General features: G+C 34.6%; 1 protein-coding gene across 1 annotated transcript; it reads right to left on the reverse strand.

Annotated features, from left to right (window-relative positions):
• Positions 1 to 605: 605 nt before the first annotated feature.
• LOC107961886 (wall-associated receptor kinase-like 20) lies at positions 606 to 3,259 on the reverse strand. The gene has a single exon (XM_016898049.2). It carries the CDS (start codon positions 3,041 to 3,043, stop codon positions 1,133 to 1,135), a length of 1,911 nt encoding a protein of 636 aa, XP_016753538.2. The 5' UTR covers positions 3,044 to 3,259; the 3' UTR covers positions 606 to 1,132.
• Positions 3,260 to 25,898: the final 22,639 nt, after the last annotated feature.

Consider the following 25,898-nt stretch of genomic DNA (forward strand, 5'->3'; position numbering starts at 1 on the left):
GGAAGCAATTATTTTTGCTTTTGACTAATCCCATTTTCCAAAATAAAAAAGAATAAAGAATGTTTCCTTTTATGTAAATTTGATGTTCATTAGCCTGGTGTTGGCTATATTCTATTGGCTAAAGTAAAGAAAGAGCATGATATATAGTCTTTAGGATTTAAGATTGCTCTTGCATTTTGTCTTTATTAAATTACAGAATCTTAAAGAGCCAAAAATACTAAAACCACGGTCAATTAACGAATCGAATTTGTTGATCACATAACATGTGAATTATCATAGTTTGAAACGCCTCCATTTTAGTATATTCGAACGATAATAATATTCATGCCAATCGAATTAGTTAAGACTCAATCAACTAAAATAAGCATATTTTAATTATCTATAATAAAATATGAGTGAATAAACTTATATATAATAGTGAATAAAAATTTAAATTTTATATTGAATCATTTTACATTTAAATCATGATGTTTCTATTAAAAAAATTATCATTTTTATTTTAAATACTAAATTTTAATTATTTATATAATAACTAACTTTATTTTTTATGTACAAAATTTTATAAATAATGCATGATTTTCCTTTGGATAAATCACTAGACAATACCAATTAACCAAAACTCGCATTAAAATAAGCAATAGAAACTCTATAAATATATAATATCAAATATATTTCCAGCATCACTATGCGACCAGAGAGAGAACATTTATTATACATGAGAAATCTAGGTAATTCATTTCTAGAATGACAAACCTAGCTACTACCTTCAATAAAAGCTATATATAAATATGCATATCTCTCTCTCTTGTTCTGGTTTTAAGTCCACACAGCCTTAACTAAAACCTTACAGATTCCAGTTTCCCCCATAATTTCTCGCCTAGTCCTTGGTCATTTAATACTTTTGAAAAAGCAAGAATCTGATCCCAGATCTTTTCTTTACATCTTTCCATCCACTCAAATCCTTGGAATCCACTTTCCCTTTGTGTGCAATATTCAAAACCAATGTCCTTCTCAGCATCATTTTCCCCGTAGCTCTTCCAACTTTTCCTTTTGCTATCATATATATGAATATTCAAAAATTACAGGCATCAACAACAAGGTACATATACATATATATTATATTACCGTTCGTTTATATAATCTCCTGGCTAAGTTCTTTAGAAACATTTTCTTGATCTATAATCTGAATGATGCAATGGAGTTCTTGGACAACATCTTTCATGGCGGGTCTACCTGATTTCTTCTCCCTTAAACATGCAAATGCAAGGTCTGAGAAAAGTTTAAAACTCTTCAACATATCAGCTGAGGGATCCTTAAGTAGCTGTTGATCCACAACTTCCATGATCGCACCATTGGTGGCCCGTTGATTAACATAAATAGCTAAATTAACATCATCTTGATCTCTTGAGAAATCAATGGCCCTTTGGGAAGTCAGTAACTCAAGCAACACCACTCCATAGCTATAAACATCACTTTTATCAGTCAACTGGTAGTTCCTATAGTATTCGGGGTCCATGTACCCAAGGGTTCCTTGAGCACATGTTGAGACATGGCTCAAACCCGGGCTAGCCAACCTGGATAACCCGAAATCCGAAACTTTTGCATTGAATTCATAGTCTAAAAGTATGTTTGCTGACTTAACATCCCTATGGTAAATAGGGGTGTATGCTGCAGAATGTAGGTAAGCCAACGCTTCAGCCGTTTGCAAAGCGATTTTCAGCCTTGTTTTCCAGTCTAAAAAGGTGGAGTACTTTCCGTGCAAATGATCACTTAGGGTCCCATTTGAGATATACTCATAGATCATCAATGGTTGCTCAGCCTCCGCGCAACAACCTAGGAGTCTAACCAGGTTCTTATGGTTGACTTGTGAGAGAATCCCAACTTCATTCAGAACTTGTTGGGTGCTCTTAATGTTCCCAACTTTGGCCGACTTGACTGCCACAATATCCCCATTTGGAAGCTCGCCTTTGTAGACCTCCCCAAACCCACCACTCCCTAAGAACCTGTTTCTAGAGAAATCATTTGTCATCTTTTTCACCTCCTTCAAACGGAATATCTTAGCTGGTTTCCCTCCATTGCTTGACTTCAACATGTCTTCCCTCGCCTTCATGAGCTTTGCCTGGTTATAATTTCTCCATCGTTTCCTTGAAGTAATTGCAACAATCGCCATAGCTAGAGTGAAAAAGGAGATCACTCCAATGGACACCTTTAAGCTGACTCTACTTTTTTTCTTCTTTCTCAAGCAAGACCCAACGACAGTGTCCCATTTGTATCCCTTATTGCAAAGGCAACGAGAGAGGCCATTTGAACTAGTAGGTGAACAATTTGAAGCCCCAAAGCAATCAAGTTGGCTTTTACAAACAGGCTCAAGGGGAGGCCTCCATTCAATTTCCAACCCTTCTTCCCATTCATAAGCAGCCTTTTCTGGATCCAAATGAAGGATGCTTCTAAAAGCTTTACAACCCGAACTGTGAAGCCGTATTTTGTATGCTGACGGCATCCCTCCGGCTACGAAGGTGCAACATGGATTGACCCCCTCAGCACACTGCAATGCTCGTTTGGCTTCAACATGTCCAGAGCTCTCCAAATAATGGTGACAAAGACTGGTGGGAGTGCAATTTAGAGGAGACATCAAAAGGCGTGGGGAACAGTTAAGGAGAAAGATAGTATTTGAAGGAGTGATGTTAAAAGGGAGTGTTTGGTTTAACCATATGCCTTCACTTACACCCATATCTTGAGTCACACACTTACCAGTCAACCATGGCGATGGTTGAACCACCATGCGGTAAACTGAAGCCATGATTCTAATAACAGGGTACGAACTTCCATTTAAGGCATCAAAGTAAAGCTTATGAGTCTGAGAATCACAACGAAGAGAATAGCTAGGGTCACCACAACTAGGATGGGTGCTAAGGGGGTAAGGGACCACCATTGAACCACATCTTGGACAAGTTTTTTGGGAAAAACAGTAATGGCTACCGAGAAACAGAAGAAAGAAAACATAGACGAAGACTGGGTTTGCCTGAAACGTAATGGAGACCATGGTGAATCAACAAAATGGGTAAGAGGTCAATGGGTATACGAGGGCAAAGAGGAGTGATGGTGGTGGGCTAATAAAATGGGTTGAGAAAGGAGAATAAAGTAGGGTAACTCTATCATATAATGAAAAGTAGCTAAAAGAGAATCTATGTGAAAAAACCTTACATCTTTTGTCATTTATAGGAAAGGTGGATTCTTGTTGTATGGCATCCATTAGGGGAAGCCATTACTAGCTATGTTCTCTTCATAATGATTGATATTACCATTAAAGGATCTTTCTTATGCTTCTTTATTGAGGTTGAAGAACAGATGATAAAGAGATAAATTCCACAACATAACTAATAGCCTCCCACTACAACTTTCAAGGTTGATCTCTTAAAAACATACAAGTGGCATGCACGAACTCCTAATTCCACAAACAATGTGTATATGGAGGTATATAATTAATATATATAAGTTAAATTTAACTTTAATTCCTCTACTATGTTAATATATATTTAAGGTTTGATATTTATATTTTAATTTAGCACGATTATTCTATTTTTATAATAATGTTATTATTTAGGTTTAAATTGGGGACACTAATTATTCGGCTACTTTTTAGAAATATTTTGAAATTAAAAAACTGAGAAAGTATGCTTTTTTTTATTTTTTAATCTACGTTGTTTTTGGAGAGAGAAAGAAAAAATACGTCTTAATGGGTACATTTTCATTGATCTAGCAATGAAATGAAAACGTGCCAAATAGGACACGTTTTTAGGGGTGAGAATAGAAACGCATCCTACAGGATGCATTTTCCTTTTAACGATAACTATTCCAACAGTAACTTTTCAAATTGCTAATAGGAGTTCAACAACTATAATTTTCCCTATACAAACCCCTCCAAACTTTATTCTTTTCAACTCAATACTCAATCCTCAATCCTAAGTTCTCGATTTTTGATTTTTGATTTTCGATTTTCGATTTTCGATTTTCGATTGTCAATCCTCAATTCTCAATTCTCAATTAATTTTTTAAAATCTTTTTCTGAATTTTATTCTCTTTGATTTTTTTTATTCCTTATAAGTTTTAAATAATAAACCAGTTTATTCGTTTGGATGTCAAGCATATCTTCGACGTTCACTTACAAATGGCAAGAAAATATATTATTAAATTATTTAATTTTAAATAGTTAATTATTATACTGTTAACATTGTTATTATTTTATGTTTATATACTCAGGCCAAAGATTGAATTTTGGATACATACATAAATAATTTAAGTTAAAGGGCATTGAATGTCATTTATGGACACTTGTGAGATGAATGATTTTTATACGTGGCTCGCATGCTCAAAGGTACTAAATTGGATCCCTTACTTATTAGTGTTTGGTCGAAAGATGGAGACTAGAGATGCATACATTCCATCTTCCATGTGGTGTGTGTACAATTACACTCGAGGATGTTAGTTTACAACTCAGCCTACCAGTCGATGGGGAAGTCGTTACGGGGCCAATGCTTAGTGCTGATTGGAGTGCAGTATGCAAGTAATTACTAGGGAAGGTGACAGACAAGTTTAGGGATAGTCGGATCAAGATGAGATGGTTGGAGGACAACTTCAAAACTATCGAGGCTTCCCCCGAGTGATGTTGAAAAAAAACAATTTACGCGCGCATTCATCTTGAGGTTAATCAGGGGGTCAGCTCATGCTAGATAAATCACGAAATTTGGTACATTTAAGGTGGCTACTACTACTAGCTGACTTGAAAGAAGCGGGATGACTTAGTTGGGATCAGCGATGCTGAAGACATTGTATTGAGAAATGTGTCGAGTGAAGAAACCAGAAAAAGTTAAAATCGACAGTTGTATGCTCTTTCTTCAATTGTGGGCTTGGTATCGACTACTATTTTTACGCCATCGAGTGGAGCCCCTTATGAGTTCCCACTGGTAATATGGTAAAATTCATTTGATAGTATCATTATCATTTTAATTTTTTATTGTTATAATTTTGAAATCACATATTATTTTAATAGGTGGAACAACCCCGTGAAACACAAAGGTATACCGACTGAGTTCGATGATATATGACTAGCTTTAGATGAACAAATCGAAGAGGAGATTAGTTTATGAATTTCAAAGTTATCAATTTTTTATTCCAAGATTTGAAATTAAATATTAGGCATGTGCTAAAATTTATAAATTCGTACTACAGTTTGTATGGATGTCATATGCGGATTTGGGGATTCAAGAATGCATCCTAACTAAATTTTTAGCCAATCGCAACATCTAGAATATCAAAGTGCCATTGATCATTTTTGCAATGCTCGAGATACATGAATCCGACTGAGCGATGCAACAGTTTGGGTGTATGCAACTTATTTCACTGCCACCCTAGGAGCTCGATGACCTGCATAATATCAACTTGTGGCAGGGAGATGTGAGGAAGATAGGCCAACATTCCACAAGAAGCATATCGAGATTTGGCAGTGTAGGTACGATTACTTGCTAATGCGTGAACCGTTTCTCACACTAGAGTTGGCGATATCTCCAGATTACATTGATTGATTCAAGCATAACCATAAGTTGTATCTACTACCGGCTTCAGAAAAAAAGTAGGCAACGTCACCGTAGGAGGCCAAAATGAGGGCCCATCAATCCTAGGTTGAGAAGATGCCACAAGGAGATCAATATTTGCTCCAGTTCCACACAAGAACCCGATTATCTTGCAACCTTCCGATTAGTATGGTTTATATTTTTTTAGTGCTAATCCATTTTATTTTACACAAGCACCACGACACACACAACCATTCCCTGCATCAACACCTTCAGCACCAATTTATTTTACACAAGCACCACAACACGCACAATCGTTCCCTGCATCAACACCTTCTCCTGGGGTATATCTTGCATGACTGCCACCCACTGTACCATATTACATGCCAATGCCGCTAGCAACATCGATGCATCTGGTATCGCTAACAATTCCCACCTTTTATCTAAATTGTCCTATGTGACACTATACAGTTATTCGTCGATAGTGTCGCAAACGCCCCTAACACCATTGTTCTACCAAGGTGGGTTATCCTCGTAACCACCAAATCATACATTGGGGATGTACGATGGGCGATTATGACCCAGACTAGTCAACCACACAGGAAGGAGATGAAGATGGCGATCAAACTTAATGTGCACGTAAAGATGAAGACAAAGTCGATGAGGAACCACCAACCCAAGGTGCTCGACGCCCACTTGGTTGTGGCACACATTTGGGACACCAATGATTATGTTATTTTTAATTTCCCCCAAATTGTATACTTTGTTTTACATTCCAAATGTACACTTATTTACAATCTACGAAACAAATTTATTAAATTGGTTTGCTTTGTACCATATCGTATGGTGAGTTTGAATCATTTTTTTCATTTCTTTGTCCGTGTTTTCATTTAAGTTTTTCTTCATCCATTTGTTAATTACAATATTTTCAAAAAACAAAGATTTGCTGACAAGGTACAATAAAATATTAAAATTTTGGCTTGCGTATTGTAATATATATTACTTCAATAATTAATATTAACTTACAATTTACAAAAAAAAAAATTAATGAATAAACGAATAAGTTAGTGTTTACCAATGGATGAATTACAATTCAATCATTAACAACATAACCTTTGTAAACTTGCTCCATCCCTTGACAACATAACCTTTGTAAACTTGAAGCCTTAGTTACACTTCAACCCGAGACTATATAATCACCGTCAATTGGGACTTTGAGTTGCAATGCGATCTGGCTTCACGGGTGATGACTCCATACTCACATGACAGATAAAATTTGTAGGTCACCCAGGTCCACGACACCACCATAGATTCAAACATACATTAAAACTATAACAATGTCAATCACAAACACAGACAAAAATAAATCTACAAACTTCTAATTTCTAACCGCAAGAAAAAAAAGAAAAAAAAATAATTTTTAGCAAAGTAAAAATGCGTTCTACAAGGCACGTTTTCGCTAATGCAACAGTGACAACGTGCCTTGTAGAATGCATTTTTAAGAGAAAGAGGAAAATGTGCCCTATAAGACGTGTTTTCCTTTCTCTCTCCAAAAACAGTGTAGATCGGTAAATTTCAAAGTTTCCAGCATACTTTTTCATTTTTGTTATTTTCAACATATTTCTAAAAACTAGCCCTAACTATTCCCATTAAAATGTTAATATTGGATTTTCTTTAGGCTTAATATACAAATTGGTACCTAACTTTTTTTTGTCACAAGTGTTACTGAATTTTTTTTTTCAAGTTGGTACATCTATTATTCAAACCATTAAGTTTGTAAAAAAATAGGTTTAACCTGTAAATTAGTACCTAAACAATACTCTTTTTCCTAAGTTGGTACCAAAACTTTTTTTTTATCACAAGTGGTACCTAAACTATTATTTCGTTGCCCATTTTACACTAAAATGTGATATTCGTTAAAAAAAGTTCGACCAATAATAGATTGCCATGTCATATAAACTTTTAAAAAATAAAATTTTTTCTTTTTCTTTTTCTTCCTTTATATTGTCTAGCAATACCAACAATGCTCAAAATTGGCTCACTCAAGTTTGAGATGTTTGTGAATTCTATTTTTGAACTTCAACCCCTATTGCTCGAATTGGCAAGATTGAAAAAATTCTTTCATAAATAAAAACCATTGTTTTTAGAACCAAATTGGATCAACCGGTTGGATCGGGAATTGGTCTAAAGATAAGGGTTGAATCAAGCTAAAAAATTGGTTGAACTAGCTGAAAAAGTTTTCTCTATTTTTAAATATTTTTATTTTTTATATTTTAAAATATATATAAAGAAAATAATACTTTTTGTCTTTTTTATACGTGATAATTTTTAATTGGTTATTTTTTTTAAAAAAAGACTTAATAGTTTGACTAACAACAGAGGTACTAACTTGGGGAAAAAAATAATTTAGGTACCACTTTTGACCAAAAAAATATTTAGATACCAAAATTGGAAAAATGATGTAGTTTAGGCACCGTTTTATGAGTTAAACCTTTTATTTAAAAAAATAGACTTCACAGTTTGATTAACAAAGGTACAACTTGAGGAAAACAATTTAACTTTTCTTTTTTCTTTTTGTATTTCTCTATTTCAACTTTTTGACCCAGTAATATAAAAAATAATTAGTTACCAAAATGAGACAAGTAAAAAAATTAAATATGAAAATAAACAAAGACTACAGTACCCAACTGGTGGCACCACCCCCACTTTCTTCCCAATCATGTCAGAGTAATTAGTTTTTTTTTTAAAAAAAAAAATTTTTTTGGTGCCGCTTTTGTGTCAAGCGAAACTGGTATGTATTTTTAGTAAAATAATCGTATTTCTTCGGGTATACCAGAGTAAAAAAAATTATTGGTGCCACTATTGTGTCAGCCAACATTGACGATATTTTTTAATATATTTTTACTGTTGGTAAAAAAACTGAAAAAGAAAAAAACCTTGAAAAGCAAAAGAGAAAGAAGGACCAGTACAGTCACGGATCCTGTTTTTCTTTTGCTTTCCAACTTTTTTTTTGTTTCCTTTTCAATTTTCAGGCATTTTCTGATTAGTATAAAAAGGGGGTTTGGTCTCCTTACCCCACACCACCGGAAGAGAAAATAAAGGTTGGCAAAAAAATTTTGAGTTTTAGGAAAAGAAAAAGAGTTTAGTATATTTCGGAAGAGAGTTATTTCTTTTAAAGTTTTAGGAATAGAAAGTAATAATTATTAAGGTATGTTAATTTTTTTTGTAATAATGAATTTTTAAAAAGATATATTTTTATATTTTAGATTAGATTATTGTTAATTTTAGATATAACTTTTAATATTATATTTCTGTTTTAAAGATTAGATTTGTGTTTAAGATTTATGGATATAATAAGATAGTTTTAGTAGTGTATGTTTTTTTTTGTAATAATAATTTGTATATTTTATTATTAAAATATAATTTACATTTTACAAAAAATATATTAATTACGAAAATGAATTAAGAAAAAAAATTATTTTCATTATTTGTATATTGTTTATTTGTTTAGTCGATGACTAAAATTTTTATTGTTTGTGCAGATATTGAAATGAGTTCTTTGATTAGAGTAAACAATCACACAACAATGATGATTAATGTGCCGGTAAATTTTTTTTTTGTTATTCATAGGTACATTTATAAAGTTGCACGTCATTTGTTTATTTAATTGGAAGATTTTAACTAATGCAATAATTTAATATGGTCAAGGTGAGTATCATGTGTTGAAGGTGCGTGTCCATGGTCCGAGCTACCGGCCTAACGAATGGGTTATGCAATTGTCACACTCGGATATCTTTATGGACTCAAATTTAAATGAATTTTGGGACCTAATTGAACGCATGGTAAGTTGGCGGACTCTACCAAAATTTTTGGGAAAAATTGTGAATTGTTGATTAAATATTTAAGTTCTAATTCTGGTTTGGTTAGGATGGAATTGTCTAGTTCCATAGTGGGAGACATAATGGTTTCATGCGATTGGCTAAGAGAGTTTGGTAAGCTTCTTAACCCTCTGTGCTTGAGAATTGGAGAAAGAAAGAGGACAATGGCTCCTAATAAGTTTCTGTTTAATGAATTCTAGGTTAAGGTTTATGTGACTTCAATTTAACTGATTTATACGGTTGTCATGCTTAGCTGCCATGACGAAAGAGGCTTTGGCGTAAAGACTAGCTATGTTGACAAGGGGAAAAGATTTAAGGTGAGCTTCTGAACTCCACTTTTGGGTGATTGATGATGTTATGTTGTTTACTTGAACTATATTCCCGTCTATTCTAAGTCATGACTAGAACCATGGTTGTGTACGGTTATGAAAAATGAGTAGTTGGTGTATGAATGATATTGGTTGTTACTTGACAAATAGATGAATGAAATACTGTTTATGATAATATTTAGTGAAATGAAATGTATGAAAATATTTGTTAATATTGTGTTGGAGTACGGAGGAATTTTACCTTGATAGGGTAGATGAAGTTAGGAATAAGTAGCAGAATGGAGGAATGAGCAGATTCTTAAGGGAATTCAAGGGAGTTTGGTTGCATCGTGGAATGTTATAAACCGGCTCATTAGAGAAACACTGTGACAATAGTCTATCGACTTTATTGAGTGACACTGTGACAACGATAAGGTCCTTCGGGGTGACACCTTAAAAGAGGTTACGAGGTGTAAGAGCATAGCTTGAGTATGACAACCTATAGTGTCTGCCAGTGCATTAAACATGGGGTTACATGTGTAAGACCATAGCTTGACTATGGCAACGAATAGAGTCTACCAAGATGTTAAACATGGGGTTACAAGGTGTAAGCCCGTAGCTCGACTATGACAACCTATAGAGTCCACCAGGACATTAAACATGGGGTTACATGTGTAAGACCATAGCTCAACTATGGCAACATGTTGAGTCCGTAGATTGATAAACCAAAAGACCCGCTATGGTATAAAGAAGAAGTTGTGGTGTGACTTGCATGACAAGTCACAAGAAAGAATGGACTTGGCGTATTTGGGAATACATGCTTATTGGATAATAAGGGGAGTTGCTGAAGGCAATGATGAGTGGAGCCAAGGTAGGGTCTTAACCCAATTATGTGTGAAATGAGGGAAAGATTCCTTAGACAAGATGGTAAACGTGATGTATTGCCAATAATAGTCAGCTATAGAAGTTGCGGATCCCACATTGTTTAAGCAGATACATAATAGGCAATAATAGGATACAATCTTGATTTGGAAATCGACAAACAGGTAACTAAAAGAATGACCAGACAAAAACGATATTCATGGGAGGAAATGTCAGCTCAAGGCTGAATGATCAATAAAGTCTATCAGAAAATAGTAAGAAAGGAAAGTCTATCAGGGCCATGAAGCACTAAAAAGATCTTGTAGGTTTACCAGGGGTGGAAACTATCAAGGGATACTTGAATAAGAGATAGTATGTTGGGAACTACCTATCTATTGGAGTATTTTAAAGGAATAGACTAAAAGAATAAGTACTACGGGGTTACAGTTAAGGCACGAGTCCACAATAAAAAAGAGGGTGTTACTTAGCCAAACACTATAGTTAAGTTCTCTAAAAGAAACCTTATTCAGGAAAAAAAAGATTAAGTTAAAGGGCCCTTGGTCAAGGTAATTAATTGAATAACCACCAATAGTTGTCGTAGGCCACAATGGCAAATATGAGGTAGTATTGAAACATATCAAGAAGGGTATAATGAAACTTGAAAAAATGAATTAATGGGGGTAAGAACCTTATGAGAATATACCTAGATAGAACATGGTTATGAAAAGAGTAAGGACTATACCCACCAACATTTGGGTTAGAGTGATTGAAGCATTGGTTACGTCAACTAAGTTCACAGATTTCCCCCACAAAATCCAGGGAGTTTAACTTTGTACATAGAATATCCTTTTCTTAGAAATTAAATAGTCATTTATAAATTTGTATGAATAGACCTCACTAAGTTCTTTCAAACTTATAAAAATTTATTGCTTGGATGCAGGGTAAGTAAAAACTTGGAAATCAAATGGAGGGACCAAGCCAATCTTCGCTAGAGTTAAGAGTTGGGCATGATAGCAGAATTATGTATATAAAGGGGCACCCCTAGATGCCACATCTGAGGGTCTCAAATGATTGTGTCTGTAATTTGACCATTAATTTAAAACTTGTAAATAACTGTCATGTGTACTTAAGGAACCAAAGTTGTAAGAATTTATTTTTAGTATAAAATGAGACTTAGCAGTAGTTAATTGTTGGAAAGTTAGGTTGCCTAAGTACATAGTAAATTTAGATAAAATTTTGTCAATATATTTGAATTGTTGTGACATTTAGTACCCAAACTTGTAGATTGGGTCGGGTTTAGGGTGTTACAAATTTAGTGGTGTCAGAGCTTTGATTTAGCCGATCCTCTGGACATAGGAAGTTAAGGCATGACCCCTATATGCATGCTACAATAAAACTAGATTTTCCCCTTAGTGTTGTTAATAGTTAATAAATATTATGAGGATAAGTGCAGAATTGGTGATTGTTATGCTGGGGGATAACAAAAAGAAAAATGAGTACAGTGGGAATAAAAGACATGGAAACTAAAGGATGAGAATTTTCATTAATTAGGGAACCTGTACAAGTACAAATAAAACATTATCCCCAGTCGACAGATCAACTGCATCCTCAGTGTCTTCCTCCTTATCATCACTAGCTTCCTCAATAGGGACAAGAGTGTTTGGCTCAAGCTCTAGAGGGTAGAAGAGGTCATCAAATTTTGTTCACTTCTTCTGAAACTCTTCTCATTCAGCCTAAAGGGATTCATCACGTCGAAGCCCAAATCATTGTTGGTAAATCAATACTGACAGTTGAAGTTTATTTGGTTCTCGTCAAAGGTGCCCACGACAACTTAGGTGTAGGATATGATTGGACCTCAACTTGGGAATATAATTTTCTATTCTTATCGTTGTTTTTGTGTTTTACCGCTCTAGCGCTTCGTTGTTTTCCTTTTGATTCTTCTCTAAGTCCACCAAATGACGTTCCTTTTGTGCCTTGATATGGCCCTCCAACTGGTGAACCTTACCCTCAAATTCCATTTTCAACGAGTTGTATTTAAACTCCTAGCTGGAGACAGTCTCGGCAAACTCTTGAATTTGAAGAGCTGCAACATCTTGAGATTGGCAAAGATGGGCTAATTCTTGGTCTCGAGAAGCTAGGGTTATCTCTAGTTGAACCCATTTAGCTTCACTTCCACTACATTGATCATGGAGGGCCTAGCCAAGTAAGTCGCATTCATTCACCACAATTTGGTAGGAGTCCATCAATTCTAAAAGAGATGGTTTGCGACCTTCAGAGGAAGAGGGGAGAGCACATTCTTTCAGCTATTGAGGCAGGCCCCTTTTCCACCATTGGCTGATTTCTGTTGAGAAGAAAGGATGCTGACCTACAGTAAAGAGGTTCCTCCATGGGAGTAGTTTGGATGTCCTGCCAAAAGAAGAGGAATATTGCCTTGATCCAAAAAGGATAGACGATAGTGTAGAAAGGGCATTGTGGGTAGCAGACTCATCAGACGGACCTTGGGCAAGAAAAGCCAAGTCCACTAGAGTGGCAGACTCTATTTGAGTCTCAGGATGAGAAGGGAGGATAAGGTGAGTAAGTTCCCTCTCGAAACTAATTGGTTTCTTGCCTCACCTACAATAGACCAACCTACTGCCACTGGTCTCCTTAGAACTTCGGGATCCCCCTTCAGCCCTTAGCCTCTTATGGCTATTACTATCTGTTTGTAACACCCCTAACCCGTCTCCATCCCTGGATTAGGGTTACAGAGCATTACTGTACAATCAGAAACATTTACCATCATAATATTTAAACAAACTAAATATATTATAATCCATTCAATCACATGCATTTTGTCCCTAAATCGAGTCTTAGAGGCCCTACAAATGTCATAGAAGTAATTCGGGACTAATTTGAAACAAAATGAAAAGTTTAAGAAAAAGTTGCCAAATTTTGGAAAATAGGGGTCACATGGCCATGTGGCCAGGCCGTGTGACATCACCTTAGCCTGTTTCCTCACCCGTGTAACTTAATGAGTTGTCTCACACGCCCGTGTGCCAGGCCGTGTAACTCTTTGAGTTGCCACACACGCCCGTGTGCTAGGCCCTGTGCTAGGCCATGTAATTTACTAACTTGAAAAACTAAGAAACTTTCAAATGAGACACGGTCATGTCACCAGGTCGTGTGAATCCATAAATTTACCTAAAATCAAGCCATTCCAAGTCAATTTCATGCATAACTAACCATTCCATTTGGGCACACAAACAAGGGGTTTAAACATCATTCAAACGAACATAAACATACCATTTCAAACATCCTAAATCACCTAACCAATATGCCATCCAAAAGCACCATAATTGCATCAAAACATCATTTGCCAAATCAAGTTAACATTGCCTTATGTCATGCATAAAGACCTAGTTCAAATATGTGCTAAAACATGTCACAAACGACCATTTTCAAGCCATCATCAACATACCAAAAGAACCTTATTCATGCACTTGAAAGTGACCAAAAAGACACAACTTAGTGAGGTGTTAAGGTTCACCAACCAAACATAAACATTTCAAAGCAACCATTTACACATCCATAAACTATCAATACAAAATATCTATACATGCCATTATTAACCTTGTCCAAAATACACAAAACTACCAAAATGGTTGATGGATGGTGTGATAGGTCTCTGACAAGCTTCCAACTGATCAAGCTTCCGATAATTATAAAATAAAAGAAAATAACTACGTAAGCCACGAGTGCTTAGTAAGCTCGTATAAACTTAAACATAACTTACCATTTCATTTTTACAATTTATAGATTAAGAATAAATCATTATAAATTCCATAAGCTTAGTATAAGCCTAAACAACAACATCAATTTACAAGTTAGTGCACTTGTTCATGATACAAATGAATTTAACCATAAGATAAGTAAATTTCCATATGTAAATACATCATTTAGCCCATAAATATCATTATAAGATCATGATTCATTCCATTTGCATACTTACCATTTCCTTTCCTTTTCTTTCCTATTAAACTAATTAGAATTACATCAGATACTCGGGAAAACTCACACATAGTGTGACTTTACATATAACTGTAATCTTTCCTTTACATCAATGCTCACACGAGCTATGGGTCAGAATATAAGTTACACAATGCTGGTCACACGAGCTGTGGAGAATCCACAACAGATGTAGGACCTCAACCATCGGTAGGACATTCAAGACCAACACTCGAAACATGAAATCCCTAATGACATGTCATTTGTATCCTAAGAATTTTTAAGGTTCAATCGAGACTCGGTACCCGTTAGTTCATCATAACATGGATACATTTATATATAAATTCATTTATAGTACAACAACATAGCAAATAATAAAATTTAGCTAACATTAAAGCGATTGCAGTTCTTACGAACTTACCTCGATAATTAAGGTGCAGAAGTATAGTCGAACTAATCCGAAGCTTTAGCTTTTCCTCGATTTAAGTCCGATTGTCATTTATCTTAATCTAAATAAATAATTTCATTCAATTAAGTACTTATAGAATTCAATTTAATCCATAATTATGCAAAATTAAAAAATTACCCCTAATTCTTTAACTTTTAACAAATTAGTCCTTAAGCCCATAAATTAAAATCTAACCATTTTAACCTAAATCCAACTTAACCAAAGTTACAAAGAACCTTGAAACAACCCATGATTACCAAAATTTTACAATAAAACCCATGAGTTTATACTTTTAACAATTTAATCCCTATTTCCAGAATTCATCAAAAATCACTTAGCAAAACATGTTTATTTTACAACAAAGATTAATAATCTATCAACTAACATCTAAACTCATTCAAAAAAATCCATGGAAAGTCCCGCAACCTTTAACAGTTTTGCAAATTAACCCCCGAGCTAGCTAGATTAAGGTAAAACAAACTCAAAAACATAAAAATTATTAAAAATGGATGCAACAAAAAGAGCTTGGCCAAACCTAACCTTCTTCTCTAATGGTGGAAACAAATGTGGCTTGAAGAAAATGAGAAATATGATAGTTTTTTTCATCTTTTAATTAACTAACATTTTAATTTAATTACCAAATTACTTAATTAACCTTTTAAAACCATTAAAATTTAAATAAAACCTATCCATAACTATCCAATAACTCATTAAATGGTATATTTTCCATTGAAGTCCATTAACTTAAAATTCCATAGCCATTTGACCCCTGTAACTAATAGCACTCAACGTTTACACCTTTTGCAATTTGGTCATTTTCACCCAATTAATCATTTAAACATCAAGATTTCTTAACGAATTTTGAAGAAAACCTTAGTATGATATTTTAAACATCAAAAAAAAAAAATCATAATTCACTTGTCAGAATTGTGGTCTCGAAACCATTGTTTTTGACACCACTAAAAAATAGGTTGTTACATCGTCTGTACCCTTGCATAAGTTGTGTAAACAACCTTCTGCCCCCTTTCCATGATAGCATCCACACCCATATCATTAGAAATATGAGACAGAGTGGAATATTGGGTAGAACTTGGAAAAAAAATGTTAGGGTCAGCCATACGAGGAATGCAATGACCATCAAAGAACTCACTAGTGGCTGATGTTGTTGGAATAGACTAGCGGTGCATACATAGCTTGCAGAAGGTGTAGAAGAAGTGTGGGGGGGTTCTTCCTTCCTCCCAACTAAAAAAATGGCCAGGTTATCAGAAGCGTTGTAAGGCTACATCGTGTCAGAGGGGTGTACGACTTGGGAATCAACTCCAACAGCAATATCCGTGGGCCTATAACCATTTGTGCGATGATTGTCCATGCAGAAATGAAAAGCATTTCTCACAATAATAAGATTTTCCAACACAAGGGAGCAGTCCAACTTTAGGTTGTCAAGCTGTTTCTCCGTAGGCTCATTATCTAGCGGTTATCTATGGGTACAGACAAACTCGAGAGGAATGAACCACTGTGTTGGGAACTCAAATCCATTCCTCAACTTGCTCCTCACCCAAATGTATTTATTTCTATTAAGATGAGGATTAGAGGCCTAGTTCCTAAATATGGGCTTATGAGCTTAGAGAGTACTTAAATAGGTTGTCCCGACAATAGCTCATCTAGAAGTCACTATCAACTAATATTATTGATTGGATGCAGGGTACAAAAAGACTTGGAAATCAAGTGGAGGGACTTGGAAAAATTTTGATTTGTATTTAGAATGAAAGCAAATCCATAAAGTTTGATTGTATCCACAAATAAAATCTCTCAAAAATAAAACAAAGAACAAGCTGAAAATAAATCTAAAATGTAAGAAAAGAGAAAATTGAAATTGAAATTAAAAGAGAAATTCAAAGCTAAATAACTGATGTTCATAATGTGTGACAAATGAGCCTATTTATAGATTTCAAGTGGCCGTCATCAGGGTTAGCTGACATTCTCGAGCTTTAAGTTTGATTGTACAAACCAAAATGCCCCCTGGCTTGTGTTAATTCCCGTCCAGAGTCAATGTCGCCACACATCAGGACCTATGTTGCAACATAGAAGTCAGTATACTCCTTTTCAAGATGTCTTTAGGGATATGTCATGACACCCTTAGGTTGTGTCGTGAAGTCGAAGGCAATCTTGGAAATTCTCCGTTCTGCTCCATATGTTGCAACATCGAACCCTCTGTGTTGTGACATAGTGACCAGTATCGGTTTAGCATGCCATCTCATGGTCTCCTACACACTTACAAAGTTTATTAGCTCACTTTTGGGCCTCATTCGGCCTCTAAGGTTAATAAAGACACAATTTGCACATTTTATTAAATTTAGTTAAACTTACTAAAGCCTAATTAAAACCTAACGATAATGCTTGCTTTCCAGCTCCTAAAGTGCGAAAATTAGTTTAATTTGCTACACCGTATTATGACAGATCAAACTCCCCCACACTTAAGTCATTGCTTGTCCTCTAGCAACACAAACAAAAATAAGAGATAAAAAAGACGGCCATTGAGCAAATATGATACTAGTATTGAATTTGAAGCACATAACTTAGACATTTCATCTTTACAAATATTTTTGCCATGATGAAAAATTGATTTACCACTTTTGACCTCAAACATCTAAGTTTAGTGTATTACAAAGTGTACAAACATGAAAGGCCTCACCTATAGGAATCCATCAACAAATCGTACAAGTAATTTAATTATCCTAGCAAAATACCAATAGTAATTTTTACAATTGTTTAATATAATGTCCATTTATGCATAAGGATATTTAGGTCACATAGGACTTTTCGGCTTGTAACGTTCTGAGGCTTAGGACATGCATGGAATTTAAAAACAATAAGCATCAAAAGGGCTACAAACACAAAAATAGTTTGACACATCGTATCGAGCCCTATTATTCCCCGTTAGTGACCCTTACCTTCTCACCACCTTATTTCTCCTTCTCTCACCTTTCTTGTTTCTCCATATAAGAAATCATAGCATAACATAGTAACTACGACTAACCTACGAGTTTTTGTGTACTAATGAACAAGTTTTTCTTATTTTCGTGGCTTCGTCACTTTCTTTTTCAATTCATCTCACTCACAATTGCTTTTTGCTTTTTAAGAACTTTTTCTACATGTATTGGTTTTCTTTTTGAATTTTTCTTTTGTTCTGCACTTTACGCTAACCCATAGTTCCTATATCACACCAATCTTTCCTATTTCACTCTATTTTTTATAAAATCTGCTGTGATGTATCTACTTAACCATCAAAATGTATGGTCAAATGTCTATAGTCATGTAGTTCATGATCAAATAAAAAGGGCAAATACAATTAACATTTCAGGGTTAGGTTTTGTACTAAGGTTCATCAAGAAGTGTTTACAGGCTCAAAATTTGGTACTAAAGGTGAATAAATATAGGTAAGCTTTTTGGCTCTGGATATGTTCCAAATAATGCCTTAGGTCATCCCTTAAATATCTCAATATACACAAATTTAATCATCGAAACAAACTCAAATTCAACCATTTATCATTCATACTAGCATGCTCATTTCCTTGTATTTTCTATATCATTTGGTACAGTTGATTACTTAATGCCTATTTATAGTGTAACATATATAACTTAGTAGTTTAATAGTAAAATATTTAAAATCACCTATCATCATGACAAATTTATTTGTAAACACAAGCAACCTATATACATGCTTCTAACCAATCATTTGTATTTCTACAAGCTCAAGCACACAATTGACAAGAAAAATTGAAAGAAAAACATAAAAATTTAGAAAAATTTTCTATGTTACCCCCCACACTTTAGATAACACATTGTCCTCAATATGTAGCCCGTACAAAGATAAGGAAAGAAGTTACCCCATTGATCGATAGGAACTCCTTCGGGGATTAATGGTCTTATCCAACCGCTCGATAGAAACTCTTGCTCTTTTACACAATTTTGTAATTAAATGGGGGAAAATATTCCATTTCCTAAATTTCTTGCACATTCAACTATATTTTGTATATCCACGTACCAATACATATTTATTTCTTTTGGAGTATCCCATAGTTATAATAGCATGGATGGGACTAATCTCGAACATTGCTACTGTAGGTCATATTCTTGGCCTGAAAAATTTCATTCACATCTTGGCTTTTAGTGTCGTTAACTCTTGATTGAGTGTTTCAAGTATTGTTGTTCCTGTTTGATATGTCCACATCTCTTGCCCTTCCATTGAGAATCTCAGTATTTTCTCCGTGCCTATATTTTTGAATTCCTTCAAATTTTTTTTATAAAGATAGTCGCGATAATAATATGGTGCATCATAAAATTGGAAAATACTCATCTCAATTACCGAAACATTAATCCCTCTAACCTTCAAAAAAAACCACATCCTGTAAAATGGTTCGGTTGCTTCCCTTTGTTTCAATGCTAGATAAAATTCTTGCACTATAGGAATTATTGTAAGCTCTTCAGATGACAAACAAAATTTTGTCCATTCTCTTTCTATTGGGTTCTCCCATATTCCTTTACAATTCCACATTAAAGGATCAAATCCTTGCTTTTGGATGAAAGTATACAGCTGTAGCTGTTGCAAGTATTTATCCATGTCGCTTTCCTGGAATTCAATAGCTAGGCTTGAAACACTTACACTAAATTTGGCCGTTCGGTAATCTATTTTTTCTAAAAACCTTTGTACGATCTTTTACGTTTGCAAATTGATATTTCTTTCTTGGTGGTGGAAAATAAGAGAATCAGTGTGACCTAATTATGCATTAGAAGAAAATGATAAAGTATTTAAGAGTTATAATTTATTTCTACTAAGGAAAAAATTGAAGAACAAGAATCCTAATATAATTAAACTACAAAAACGTCAGTAGTTAATATTTAGTTGAGAAAATAGAGTTATGCAGTGGTGTCGCCACACCCTTTAGTGGTGTCGCGACATCAAAAGCAGTTCCCATGTTCTGAATGTTGTCCATTGTTGCGATATTCAGGAGGGGTGTCACAACATGCAAGCCAGATTCTTATGTGTTCCGATTGTGTAGTGAAGTCAACAATTTAGTTAGTTTTTTCACTATCACTCTTTTCGTTTGTTAATATCCCCTTTTTTCCTCCTAAATCCCATAGTGTATTGCATTGGAAGACTTGTTCATCAACTAATGTGTTTTTCATTCCTCCAGCATAATGTTTTACTCTTTCGCTATTTACAAGAAAAACCTGCCCCCCTTTGTCGATCAACTCTATTGTCCCATGAGGAGACACTTGGTGTATGGTGTATGTACATGTCCTTCTTGATTTAAGCTTGCGAAGAAATAATTTTAATCTTGAGTTGAACAATAAAACTTTCTGTCTAGGCCGAAATTCATGTTTTCGGATCTTTGCATCGTGTTGAAGTCTACTAATTTCAGTATACATTTTAGTGTTTTCGTCGGCCATAAAATGAAATCCTTCCAATTCTTGTAGTTGAAATAGTGTTTCTTTCATAGCTAATTCCCTATCAAAATTTAATTCTTTGATTGTCCAATATGCCTTCTTTTCCAATTCAATTGGTAAGTGGCAGTTCTTACCATAAACTAGCTTATACGGGGACATACCTAGAGGAGTCTTATATGCTATTTTGTACGCCCACAATGCATCGTCTAGCTTTCCTACCCAATCTTTCCGACTTGGGTTCACCATTTTCTCTAAAATATGTTTAATTTCACGGTTAGACACTTCTTCTCGCCTATTAGCTTGCAGGTGATAGGTCATTATCATTTGGTGTCTTATGTTGTATTTAGCCAAAAAACTTCAAATTGCTTGCTACAGAAATGAGATCTTTCATCATTGACCAATTCAAGCGGCTTACCAAACCTAGTGAATATGTTTTTTCTCAGAAATCTCACTATTTATTTTGTATCATTGGTGGGTAAAGTAACCACCTCGACCCATTTTGAAACATAATCAATAGCTAGAATGATGTATTGATTCCCAAAAAAGCTTGAAAATGCTCTCATGAAACCAATCCCCCAAACATCAAATACTTCTACCTCAATTATCCCTATTTATGACATTTTGTCCCTTTTTGAGATACTCCCAGTTTGCTAACATCTATCACATCCTTGTATGAATTCATAGGCATCTTTGTTCATAGTTGGCCAATAAAATCCTGATTGTATCACCTTCTAGGTTGTCCTTTTTCTACCGAAATGCCCTCTGCATGGAGATGAATGGCATCCTTGAAAAATGTCAAGTATCTCTTCCTCCGCTACACACATTCTGACCAATTGATCTGCACATTGCCGAAACACATATGGATCCTCCCAAATGTAATTTTTTTTAATTTTTGAGCTATCCTCTTCTTCTGTTGCCAGGATACTCGTGACGGAAAGACACTTCTTGCAATATAGTTGACATAATCTGCATACCATGGTGTAATGTGTTTTCTAGGTCTTGTTTGATAGATGTCAACCCTAAATAATTGCTTATCTGCGAAAGTCTCTTTAAGTTTTCAGTATTTTCTACTTTTAAGGTATTTTCGATTCTGGATAAATGATTTGCAATTTGGTTCTCAGTCCTCTTTCTATCCATTATATATAGATCGACTTCCTAAAGCAGTCAAACCCATCTCATTAATTGAATTTTGTCTCTTTCTTCTTTATGAAGTATTTTAATGCAGAGTGATCAATATAAACATATACTCTGTTTTCCATTAAATAGGGTAAAAAATTTTCACAGGCAAACACAACTGCCAGCATTTCCTTTTCGGTTGTAGTGTAATTGCATTGTGTTGGATTTAGTGTTTTGCTTGCATAATGAATAGCCCCAAATATATTATTCCTCTTTTGTCCCAAAACTTCACCTACCGCATAGTTTGTAGCATCACACATAATAATAAAAGGTTCTGACCAGTTCAGGGTAATGATTATTGGTGTAGATATGAGTTTCTCTTTTATTACCTCGTAGGGTTTGACATAGTTTCGGTCAAATGTGAAAGGTGTCTCCTTCTGAAGATGTTGATTCAATGGTTTAGAGATGTGAGCAAAGTCTTTTTATAAATATCTGATACAATCCTACGTGGCCTAAGAAATTTCAAACACCCCGGACATTTGTTGGATTGGGAAGGTTTTTTATAAATTCAATTTTGGCTTTGTCTACTTCCATACCTTTTCTTGAGATTTGATGTCCCACCACCAATCCTTCTTTCAACATGAAATGACAATTTTTTTCCAGTTCAACACTAGATTAGTCTCTCCACACATTGTTAGAACTTTTTCAAGGTTAGACAGGCAATCTTGAAAAGAGTCTCCATAAATTGAGAAGTCATCCATGAATATGTCCAACCCCTCTTCTAACATATCAGCCAAGATAACAGTCATGCTTCTCATAAAGGTTGTTGGAGCATTGCATAGGCCAACTGACATTCTTTTAAAAGCATAAGTACCAAAAGAACACGTGAAAGTAGTTTTCTCTTAGTCATCTGGATGGAGTGGGATTTGATTGTACCCTAAGTACATATCAAGAAAAGAATAATAATCTTTACCTGCTAATCGATCACGAGTTTGATCAATAAGGGGCAATGGGAAATGATCTTTTTTTGTTACATCATTCAATTTTCGGTAGTCAATACATATTCTTCAACTAGTAACCGTTCTTGTTGGAATTAACTCAGTTTTATCATTCTTGACTACAGTTAGACCTCCCTTCTTTGGAACACACTGTGTAAGGCTAACCCATTCATTATCAGAAATGGCATAAACAATACCTGCATCTAACCATTTAAGCAATTCTTTTTTTTTGCACCTATTTCATAGCTAATTAAGTCTACGATGAGCATCAACTATAGGCATTTTCCCTTCTTCTAGTTTGATCTTAGCTGTATTAAGTCTATGCTGACTTTATCCTTTTTTACCACCAATTTCCCATCATTATTTATGCATTTTTAGGAAGTTCAATAGAGCCTCCTCTTGATTTGCATCAAAGCCTGCAGCGATAATCCCTGGCAGAGTATTTTGTTATCCCATATATCCATATTTCAAATGTTCAGGTAACAACTTCAATTCTAACTCAATAGGGTTGATAACAAATGGCACCATTTCCTTCTCCAAACATACTAACATCTAGAGTGTGAATAATGTAGTAAAAGATATAGATATATGAAGCAGAATCCATAAGTATACAGGTTTAGTTGTAATATAGTTACAACAGAGTAGGTGAGTACACCAAGGACCATACCCAAGGGAGGCGAGTGCTAGATCAATTTTAACCTAAATGCTAAAAGATCTAATTAGTACTTTAAATCAGTTATAGTACGATAGTAAAAATAAAAATATTTTTGAAGATTTTTATTAATAATAAAGTAATATAATATAAAGGAATAAACTTTAAAAGATCAAAGAGTAGAATAATCAAATTTGGTTTTGGGTGATTAGCTCGCTTAGGTAATCCTTATCAACTATCGCTTCGGGTTCCTCTTCATTCAACTAGTTGCTATCTCAGCAGGATCTTTTGATCTTTTACTCAAATAACTAGTCAGAAATGACTACATATCTTCTGACCTCATAGTCTAGACCAGCTTGGGATGAAGGTGTTCACGGATAGACCATACCAAATTTGGGTTAATTCCCACCTTGATGACTTCCTAGGGTTATTAGGCTTAGGGTTTTAAGTTCTTCCTTTCCCAAATAGTTGATCTGTTGAATAACCCTACAAATTAGTTAATGGATCATACTTCCACTCGCTAATCCCCCATAGAGAGATTAGTTCCTAATGGTTTTCATGAACAATATAAAAGCGATATAACTATAGAACATTAAGAATGAACCAAAATTTAGAGTTCATGAATTCGCCTGATTTGTATTAAGAATGAAGTGAATCTACAAGTTTGATTGTCTCCACAAATAAGATCTCTTTAAAAAGAGCAAAGAATACTGAAAATAAATCTAAAAACATAAAAAGAAAGAAAACTAAACTAAAATTAAGAGTAAAATTCTATACTAAGTAATTGGTGTCTTTTGAATGTGACAGATGAGCTTATTTATAAATTTCAGGTGGTCGTTGTCCTTAACCTTAGGTTAGCTGACATTTTCAAGCTTTAAGTTTAATTTTGCGAACCGAAATGCCCGTTGGCTCGTGTTTTATTCCATCCAATGCCGATATCACGACACAACATGACCTATGTCGTGACATAGTAGTCAATGTACCCCTCCAAGGATATCTTTATGGGTATGTCGCGACACCAATAGTTTGTGCCGCAACATCGAAGGCAGTCTCGTGAATAGTCTATTCTAATCCCTATATTGCTACATTAAGCACTCTGTATGTCGATCTAGCAACCAGTATCAATTTATTACACTTTCTAATGGTCTCTTGCACACTTATAAAGTCCATTAGCTCACCCTTAGGTCTCATTCGGTCCCTAAGGTCAATAAAAGACTCAATTTGCACATTTTTATTAACTTAAAGGAAACTTAAGAAAACATAATTAAAACTTGACAAAAGTACTTGTTTTCAAGCTCCTAAAGTGCGAAAATTAGTTTAATCTGCTACACCGAATTACGACAGATCAACCATTTTTGTTAAGTTTGGGATAATTAGTTTAATCCCACCTTGATGACTTCTTAGAGTTGTCAGGCCTAGGGTTTTAAATTCTTCCTTTCCCAAGTAGTTGATCCATGGAATAACCCTACAAAATAGTTAATGGATCATACCTCCACTCGCTAATCCCCTATAGAAGGATTAGTTCCACTTGGTTTTCATGAACAATATAAAAATTATATAAATATAGAACATAAAGAATGAATCAAAATATAGATTTTAGGAAAACACCTTATTTGCATTAAGAATGAAGAGAATCCACAAGTTTTTTTGCCTCCACAAATAAAATCTCTTGAGGAAGAACAAAGAATTGGTGTCTTTTACATGTGACATTTTATACCAAGAATTGGTGTCTTTTACATTTTATAACAAATATTGAAAATGAATATAAAAACCTAAAAAGAAAGAAAACTAAACTAAAATTAAGAGTGAAATTTTATACCAAGTAATTGGTGTCTTTTACATGTGACAAATGAGTCTATTTATAGATTTCAGGTGGTCGTCGCCATTAACCCTAGGTTATTTGACGTTCTTGAAGTTTAAGTTTGATTGTGCTGACCAAAACACCCCCTGGCTCGTGTTTTATTTCATCCAGAATCGATGTTGCGACACACCAAGACCTGTGTCATGACATAGCAGTCAGTATACTCCTCCTGGGATATCTTTAGGGGTATGTCGCGACACCACTAGTCTGTGTCGGGACATCGAAGGTAGTCTCGTGAATTCTTTATTCTGCTCCTTATGTTACGACATTGAGCACTTCGTGTTGTGACATAGTGACCAATATTGATTTATTACACCTTTTAATAGTCTTCTGCACATTTATAAAGTCCATCAGCTCACTCTGAGTCCTCATTCGGCCCCTATGGTCAATAAAAGAATCAATTTTCACATTTTTATTAACTTAATGGAAACTTAAGAATACATAATTAGAAATTGATGAAAGTACTTATTTTCAAGCTTCTAAAGTGTAAATTAGTTTAATCTACTACACCAAATTATGACAGATCAATCTCCCCCACACTTAAGTTATTGCTTGTCCTAAAACAACAAAAACAAAAACAAGAAATAAAAGTGATGACCCTTGAGAAAATATAATACAAGTATTGACTTCAGAGCACATGATTAAGGGTCTCACCTGTAGGGATCCATCAATAAATCATACAAGTAATTTGATTATCCAAGAAAAATACAAATAGTCGTTTATGCAATTGTTTAATGTAATGTCCTTTCATGCATAAGAATATCTAGTTCACAT

Source organism: Gossypium hirsutum, chromosome D11 (genome assembly GCF_007990345.1).
Source record: "Gossypium hirsutum isolate 1008001.06 chromosome D11, Gossypium_hirsutum_v2.1, whole genome shotgun sequence".
NCBI lineage: Eukaryota > Viridiplantae > Streptophyta > Magnoliopsida > Malvales > Malvaceae > Gossypium > Gossypium hirsutum.